At 60.4% G+C, this 8,834-nt stretch overlaps 1 protein-coding gene across 1 annotated transcript; it reads left to right on the top strand.

Moving 5' to 3' along the window:
• Window positions 1–5,480: 5,480 nt before the first annotated feature.
• On the top strand, window positions 5,481–8,060 carry GBX2 (gastrulation brain homeobox 2). The gene is made up of 2 exons (XM_004460747.2): window positions 5,481–6,003; window positions 6,918–8,060. Exons 1-2 carry the CDS (start codon window positions 5,481–5,483, stop codon window positions 7,439–7,441), a joined length of 1,047 nt encoding a protein of 348 aa, XP_004460804.1. The 3' UTR covers window positions 7,442–8,060.
• The last annotated feature ends 774 nt before the right edge of the window (window positions 8,061–8,834 follow it).

Raw genomic sequence — 8,834 nt, forward strand, 5'->3', positions numbered from 1 at the left:
TGCCAGGGACCATCACCACGTGCCCGCCGTCTTCCAGGATCAGGCCCGCGGGATGGAGCGCGGGAACCGCCGCGGCCCCCGGCTCTCCAGGAGGGCAGCGCGGGCGGCCGTCCCCAAGGCTCCCAGCTCCGGCCGGTGCACTGCCCTCACCCCTCGGTGCCCTCTCCCCACCCCCCCAGGCCTCCGTTTACCCGGCCCCCGGGATTAGCATCTCTGTGAAGTCCCGCAAACAATGCCCGCTGTGCGCGGAGATGAAAGCGAGGCTCCGGGTGGCAGGGCGCGTTTGAAGTCCCTGGAAGGTGGGGCCGTGGAGTGCGGGGGCAGATCAGGACAGATAAACCAGGTGAGAAGCGCCCCGCGGCCTGCGCCTCCCTCCCCACCGTCCCCGGACCTGGGGCTGGCGGCCCGAGCCGGCCCCGGGCGGGCGGAGGTGAACGCCACGGCCGCGACACCCCGGCCCGCGCCCCCGCTGCCCGCCCTCGCCGGCGCCCCCGCCGCAGCCCCGCGCAAGATTCAGTCCCCACGGAGGGTCCCCTTGCCCCGATCTCGAGGACGAAGGCGCTGGGCGACCCGTCACCCCAGGAGGTGACCGCAACCGTCAGCGTCCTGGGGGAAAGGAACCAGGACCGCGCGCTCCGATCGCGGGACCCTCCCCAGGAGCCAAGCCGGGCATGGGGGGGCGGGGGCGTCCGGCTTGCTGGCGCGGGGCGCGGGGCCTGCTGGTCCGCAGTCCGGGGGTCCCCGGGCCTCGGCGGGCACTCCGCCAGGGCCCCCCGATGCCGCTAGGGCTCTCCTCGCCGCTGGGGTGGGGAGGGCGGCCCAGGTGGGGAGGTCACGTTTCCTGGCCTTGAGGCCTTCGGAGAACAGTTTCCAACCACCCGGAGCAACCCCCCCTGCCCCCCCCCCCCCCAAAAAAAGCTCCTCCCCTTCGCGTCTCTGGTTTGCCACTGTTTAGTTTCGGTTACTTGGAGGGCGGGGGACAAAAAGCAAAACTTTCTAAATAAGAATGTCCCAAGTCCCGCAAAGTGTTCCTTCCTCAGGGCGTTTGAGAACCCCCCCCCCCCACCCGGCTGCTTTCTGCATGGTCAAGAAGCAGAATAATGAAGCCCAAGACTTTTATTTTATAAACCACTTGATCTTCGCTTGGGAAACTCTATTAATTGAATGGGTTTGCCTTTTTCGCCAGTCCCCTTTATCATTATTTATGGGCTTTAAATTGTTTAAAGTTCCCTTGACGTTCAATTTACAAGTTTGGGAACTTTTTTTGTTCTGCCTTTTGTCCTGGAGAAAGACATCGTGTTGGAAGTGCTTTGAAAAGCCAAACATGAGAGGTTGGCAATGAAAGGGAAGCAGGCGAGATCCCTTTTAATTCCGTCCTGTTGGTGAATGGCTCTTTTACATAATTGCAGGAGCTATTTCAAAGCCCGCCAAGGGCTGACTTCACTTAGAACCACATGGAGTCTATTTTGGGCTTTCAGATAAAAAAAAAAAAAAAGACTGAATAAAATAGTTTTAAAAAATGAGGCTTCAATGCTTTTTGCTACTTGCAAATTGGTGTGTCTGATGGGGAATTTTACACAAGCACCCCTTTGTAACGGCGGCTTGGGCTCGGGAGGGACTGTTCTGGGTTAGCTGGGTGTGAATCCCAATTGCCCCTCCATAAATAAAACCCATCCCAAGCTATTTCCCAACTATTGCCAGGAGCAAGAGCTGCGGCAAGGCCACTCAAAATCCCAATAAATAAAATCCACCCGGTTGCCAGAGAAACCTTCCCGTCCCCTAGGTCTGGGCGGAGGCCGGGAGCGCGCGCCCTGCGAGGCCACAAGTTTCCCGGAGCCCACGGACACCCAGGGCACCCACGCCGGCCCCTGTCCACGATCACCAGCGGCTTCCCCCCCGGGGGCGGCCTCGGAGCGCGGGTGCTCGGAGGGACCTCCTCGGGGGCCCGCTCAAGTTTGCACATGCATATTCATTTACTTGTGCATTTTACGATTTGCCCTCGGCCTTCACACACCTGCACGCCACCGCTGCCTGGGTCATCCCCGAAGCGTGGAGACAACTTAATTGCCATCACTTTTACTGACGTCGGAGGTTTTCACTGGTGCTTCATTCCATCCTGACACCAGCTTGCCCCGGTCAAGGAGGATACCTCGAACCCGGGGCTGGGCCAACTTCATTCCCATGGGAGGTGCCCCGGGAGAAGAGCTCCCGGACGTGAGCAGGAGTAGGGGGACTTGGCTGTCCCTCCAGAAAGGATTCCTTCCTTTTTCCTAATTCCGGGTGGAAGAAAGGACGGTGAAGCAAAGTTGCAAAGACCTGCGGCCAGGTGATCTTCAGCGCACCTGGACCGACCTGCGCCAAGCAGAGTTCTGCAGTTAAAGGCGGTTAGCAGCTGAGCAGGTAGGAGACCAGGGAGCGAGGAGCTGTGTACCTGTCGCTTGCTGCCCATAAATCTCTCCGGGGAGTCGATGAGAAACTCGAAAGGCTTTTTACTCTTCGCGGCCCCCCTCTCCGAAGGTTCTGCAGGCAGCTGAGGTGCCCCGAACGAATTTTGTTCATCCCGCCAAAACACAGCGATCCTTTTAAGACGCCAACCGTTGTTTTCTAAGCAGTTAAGCATTAGATGAAAAAATATTACTGCACTGCATTGGAGAAGAAGCCCACTAGTAAGTAAAATTCATATTGATGAGAATTCTCTGAACTCACTAATAAAAGATTAGTATTATAACCCCTGCAGTCGATACTTTCTGCGGCAATTTATGGATGCAAATAATATGCCATCAGAATTATTTCAAGTGTAGCTATAACTCAACGAACCGAACTCTTCTAGCTGAACTTTAAATGTAGAATTGTCACCAAAATAATCAAAGGAATCCCTGTCTCCCGGAAGGTAATCAGGCGATGGAAGTCCCTACCATGATATTTTTATGGCGAAATAACCAAGTGAGTGGCAAACCTGCGTAGGTAAAAATAAGTGAGAACGTACACAGCAGGCAAGTGGCAAGCAGCGAAGGGACCTGGCTTTAGCAACGTAAATCATTTTTTTTCTGGGTATTAAAAAACAACAACACAAGGTTATGGTACTCGAGACTAACTCTAACTATCTCATAATGAGAGGGAGTATTTATTATGCTCATAAAGAAATCAGCCTTTTGCCCTAGGCTTCGATTTTTTTTTTCTTTTTTCTTTTTCCTCTTTTGTGGGAGTGGAGGAAGAGGGTGAGGGCTGGGAGAGCCCCAGACACCTCCTTCGCCTTGGATCCCCACGGGAATTCATTTCCCTCACCCCGCCCGAGCCACCTCGGGGTCTGGGAGTGAAGTGAGAGGAGCAATCCAGGCAGCGCCCTAATGAATTCCTTTCCAACCTCCTGCTGCCGGAGCCATCTATTACTGCGGCCGGGAGTGGGACAGCGCGCCCGAGCCGTCTTTGTCCGGGTGGTGGTGGGGAGGGGAGAGAGGCGAGGAGGAGGGCGGCTGGCCGGGCCAGCGAGTTTTCCCAGCGCCCCGGGGCGCCGAGGACGCACCCCCCGCCCTCTCTGCTCTGGGGCCTACTTGGGTGCATCCCCGGCCAGGGTCCTGGCTGCGGAGGTGGTCTGGGATGAAGACGTCCCCCGCGGGACCTTGGGGTTACCGCGAGAGAAAGAGGAAGAGCGAGAAAGAAGAGCTTCAAAGAACCGGGTCGATAAATTCATAAAGATCGATTTATCTTTATCTCCCAATTAAATGTGCTTGTAAGTGATACATAACACACGTCCAACACGGGCCAACTCCCCAACCACTAGCTCCTCGGCGTGACCTGAGTTTTAACGACCGCTGTCACAATGCCCTTCCCTCCTTCTCCCCGGCCGGGTGCCGTCGGCCGTGGCGGGCGCACCCCTACACCCGGCAAGGGGGAGCCGAGGCCCTGGAGGCGTGTGGATACCCCGCGCGCGCTAGCGCGCCTTGCAGGTTCTGCCCTGGCCGTGAAATGCTTTACCTTTTTAAAGGCAGGCAGGAGCTGAAAGTTTTTGTTTTCACCGTGGGGGAGGGAGTAGAGCCTCCCTAGGCCCCCCTCAAATTCCCTCACTCCCCAGGGCTGGGGTCTTTCCCGTTGTCGAGACAGAGAACCATCTTGAGGGACCCGGCCCCATCCCGCACCGGCAAAGGGGACTCTTCCTCGCGCCCTCGGGTTCTCGGGCTGCAAACCCGGCGGCGGCGCCGGGGTGAGCGCTCCCTCCGTTCTCAACGTGCTTAATTAGCGCCTATTTACAAAACGCAGCTTTTATTTGAGCAAACATCATAAAGCTTTCATCAGGATAATCTCACGTTATACAATCTGGAGGCAAAGCAACTCCCTCCCCCCTCCTCCCCGAGGATGGAGCGGAGAAAGGACCCGCTTTATTATCATAATTATCGTGGCTGTTGTTTTGGTGCGCGCTGGCAAAGTGTGTAAATAGGTGCGGTGATTAAGGATGTCATGAAAAATGAGAGAAAGGATCGCTCACGGGAGGATCCAGCTCCGGAATGGGGGGGCCAGCAGCCTCCCCGCACCGCCGGGAGCGCGGGGGCGCAGCGCCCAAACCCGCGGGTTCCCCGCCTTCGGCAGCTGCGGCCAGCTCCAGGCCGGCGCCCTTGGGGCGCATCTGATCGAGTAGGGTCCCGGCACCCCAACTCCGGGAACCTCGGCCGGCCACCTGGGTAAGTCTCCAAGCACCCGGCGCTGGCGCGAACCGCTGCCAGGTTTTTTCCATTGTAAAATATAAAAGGAATAAAGCACCCGGCCCAGCCACGACGGCTACGATCCCGGAAAACCTTCCTTCGGGCGAGACCGCCGAGCCCCGGGATCCGAGCGTCGGAAGCGTGGAAGGCGATTCTCAACTTTGCGGGGTGCGCGCCGGGCGCGCAGGATCGGGCTCCCCGGCCGGCGCGCTCCGCGGGTGGCGCCGGCAGCCGGCTCGCGGCCAGCCCGGGAGAAGGGGCGGCACCCCGCTTCGCCCCGCCCCCGCCCGGCGCAGCCAATGAGCAGCGGCGTCCCAGCCCACGTGAGGCGAGTTTGGCCCGGCAGCAGGCAAAACGTGAATGAGAAAGAGGAGCGCGATTTAAAGGTGCTGGCGGCGCCCGCCGGACACAAGTGCGCCGGCTCCGCGCGCTCCCCAGCGGCCCGCGGGAGGCGACGGACGCCGGGACGGACAGACGGAAGCGCAGACCGTTGAGAGCCGGGGCCGAGCGCCGCTGCCGCGTCGCGCGCGGGCTCGGGCGGGCCGCGGCTCCCGCGAGCTCGCCGGGCCCCCGGCGCCTTCTCCGCTCCGGGGCGCACGGCCTCCCTCCGCGCACCGCCCGCACCCGCCGGGTATGCAGCGGGCGCAGGACTGAGGGGCGGCGGCGCCTGCTCTCCGGGCCGCGCTTGGCAGCAGCCCGGCGCTCCCGGCGGTGTTCCCGGTGCCCGGCGGCCGCGCGGCGCGGGGACTTTTCGCCTCTCGCTGGCCTCCCCCGAGCGCGTCTATGAGCGCAGCGTTCCCGCCGTCGCTGATGATGATGCAGCGCCCGCTGGGGAGTAGCACCGCCTTCAGCATAGACTCGCTGATCGGCAGCCCGCCGCAGCCCAGCCCCGGCCACTTCGTCTACACCGGCTACCCCATGTTCATGCCCTACCGGCCGGTGGTGCTGCCGCCGCCGCCGCCGCCGCCGCCCGCGCTGCCCCAGGCCGCGCTGCAGCCCGCGCTGCCGCCCGCGCACCCTCACCACCAGATCCCCAGCCTGCCCACCGGCTTCTGCTCCAGCCTGGCGCAGGGCATGGCGCTCACCTCCACGCTCATGGCCACGCTGCCCGGCGGCTTCTCCGCATCGCCACAGCACCAGGAGGCGGCGGCCGCCCGCAAGTTCGCGCCGCAGCCGCTGCCCGGCGGCGGCAACTTCGACAAGGCGGAGGCGCTGCAGGCCGACGCGGAGGACGGCAAGGGCTTCCTGGCCAAGGAGGGCTCGCTGCTCGCCTTCTCGGCGGCGGAGGCGGTGCAGGCGTCGCTCGGTGAGTCGGCGGCGCGCGCGGCCGGGACGCGGGGGCGGGCCAGCTCCGGGGTTCCGCCCGCGCCGCTGGGGCGAAGCCGCGCCCCCGCCCGACCCCCGCGCCGGCTACCCCCGCGCGAGCTGCGCCGCGGGGTCCTCCGGGGGCCACTTAGAGCCACGCAACAAGCAGGGTCTCCCGGGAGCATTTAGCTACCCGGGCCAGCTGCTGAGCGCGGCCGGATGTCTGTTTAGCGGCGCGGTTGACCCCAGCCCGCCACTGAGTCCTCCTCCCCCACCGTGCCCTGGGGTCCCGCCGAGGTTCTAGCCCTGAGTGGAGGGGGCTGGGTGCCCGGGGGGGATTTGCCGCGTCCGGGGAGAGCCGGATTTCTGGGAGGCTGTGCGTGAATGCGTGTGCGCGCGTGTGTCGGGAGTGTCCGGTGGGAACTTCTCTTAAGGCAACGAAACTTCCCCTTGACCAGTATTACCTGTATCAGAAAACGACACGGTCTGGGATCTGCGCCCCCACTCTGGCTGCGATGAAAGTGAGGTTCACTAAACTGTCACTTGTGGAGGGAAAAGGGTGGATCGCGGCCCTCCCCCCAGTCTTCAGCCCCCACCCCGGGGACAAAGGGGGCGCTCCCTCGGGCCTCGCGCCTCCTGCTACTTGTGCCGTGAGCTGGGAAGGTGCGGCGGAGGCATAGCGGCCCCTCGAGTGATGGAGCTCGGCAAAAGCCTAGCCTGTAACCGTCCCCTCCTCTCCTTTTAGCTTTCTCACGCCACCCACCCACCCGCCCCTCAAAGGCCAGGAAATCACAATGTGTTAATGTCAGAGAAAGACAATCCGCTAAGGGGGTGGGGGGCGATGTCCAAGTGACGGCGGGAAGGGAAAGGCCGAAGTGCGAAATGTAATAAAACGCCGTTTGGTTTTGCTTTCAGTCGGGGCTGTCAGAGGGCAAGGGAAAGACGAGTCAAAGGTGGAAGACGACCCGAAGGGCAAGGAGGAGAGCTTCTCGCTGGAGAGCGATCTGGACTACAGCTCGGATGACAATCTGACCGGCCAGGCGGCTCATAAGGAGGAAGACCCGAGCCACGCGCTCGAGGAGCCCCCGCCGAGCGGCGCCGCCGCGGGCAGCACCACGTCCACGGGCAAGAACCGGCGGCGGCGGACTGCCTTCACCAGCGAGCAGCTGCTGGAGCTGGAGAAGGAGTTCCACTGCAAAAAGTACCTCTCGCTGACCGAGCGCTCACAGATCGCCCACGCCCTCAAACTCAGCGAGGTGCAGGTGAAAATCTGGTTCCAGAACCGCAGGGCCAAGTGGAAACGGGTGAAGGCCGGCAATGCCAACTCCAAGACGGGGGAGCCCTCCCGGAACCCCAAGATCGTCGTCCCCATCCCCGTCCATGTCAGCAGGTTCGCTATTAGAAGTCAACACCAGCAGCTGGAGCAGGCCCGGCCCTGAGGCCCAGGGAAGGCCAAGACCTGGCACCCACTGTGGAGAAGCCCTCCCCCCATCCAGGGACCCCACGGTGGACTCTGCTGTGTTGGAAGCAAAACTCCAAGTTACACCCCAACTTTGGACATCCCCAGCAAATTGAGATTATATTCATTCAACAGGCATCAAAGACTGCTTTTGAAGGGGGCACGGCCACACCTGAAGACACACTAAATATTTATTATACGGTCCTACTTTGTACATAGATATCTATATAGACTGGATCTCAGCTGCAGTATTTTGAAAGTTACGGGACCAAATTGCCCAGTAATATTCTCGACTCACATTCCAGAAGAAAACAAAGCCACCGCTGTAATCCGCTTCGCATAGCAGCCACCTTTCCATACTTTTCCAAAGGTAACCGTGAAACACAAGAACAAACACTGGGGTTTAACCTTATTTTGGTTTCTGTTTGGCTTTTTTGAGTTGACTGAAAAGCAGACACTGTTGGGCAGCCTGGAAATTTGCTTTGTGTTGCTTTGCTTTGGTTTTGCCTGGCTTTCTTTCCCCGGGGTTGCATAGCCTAGCTGAGCCATGTCTGAAGCACGTCTCCGTTGTGTTTAATTTATTTCAATGTAGCTTATGTTCTTATAAGTTATGACATTTGAACAATCTCGGTCTTGTGAATAATAAAAAGGAGAGAGAGAAAAAAAAAAGGCCACCCCCTGGGCCCCATATATGTGTTCAGAATGTGACTGTTCGGAGGGCACTGCCAGGGTGTGCCCAGGCAACTGGCCTGGGAGCAGTGGTGGACGAACGTCCCCTGTCCAGGTCACCTCAGACTGACCGAACAGGAGCCACACAGTACCTTACAGGGTTTTTAATTGGAGGCAAGAACGCCGGTTGGGTTATCAATTTAAGGAAATTTAGTTTGGACTTCAGAACTCTTCCAGTGCCCCTTTTGCGCGGCCTAATCATTGCCTAAGAGCCTGGCAAGCTTCGGCCAGACTAGGGAGTATCGGTGGCTTGCTCAAACCCTTGGTTCTCTAAATTGATCACAGCCAGGGAGAACGCCCGTTTCATTACAAGCAGGTCCGACCCCACAAGGAAAGGGGCTCTCTAGCAGGGCAGGGCCAAGGGTCCATAAATCAGGCCCCAGGTGTTCCCTTCCTACTGGGTCAGAAACTGGAGGCCGGGCCGGTTTGCTGGAGGAGCACAGCTCGCTCGGAGGGGGTGGGACCGGACCACCACCCCACCCTAAGGGGGCGTCAGGCGGTCAGCCCCATGAAGGGAGGAGGGAGGAGGAGGAGGAGGGGGGAGGGGGGAGGGGAGCAACGCAGGAGAGCTGGGGGCACGCTCGTCCCGGCCGGAGAGCCTCGGCGGGGCTGCCAACGCCGCCCGGGAGGGGAGTTCCCGAAAC

Source organism: Dasypus novemcinctus, chromosome 7 (assembly GCF_030445035.2).
Source record: "Dasypus novemcinctus isolate mDasNov1 chromosome 7, mDasNov1.1.hap2, whole genome shotgun sequence".
NCBI lineage: Eukaryota > Metazoa > Chordata > Mammalia > Cingulata > Dasypodidae > Dasypus > Dasypus novemcinctus.

Bases quoted from the DNA above. Each gene is read 5' to 3' on its own strand.
- GBX2 (XM_004460747.2), top strand. From the start codon at position 5,481: ATGAGCGCAGCGTTCCCGCCGTCGCTGATGATGATGCAGCGCCCGCTG. The intron at 6,004-6,917 runs GTGAGTCGGCGG...TTTTGCTTTCAG, and splicing joins GGCGGTGCAGGCGTCGCTCG to TCGGGGCTGTCAGAGGGCAA.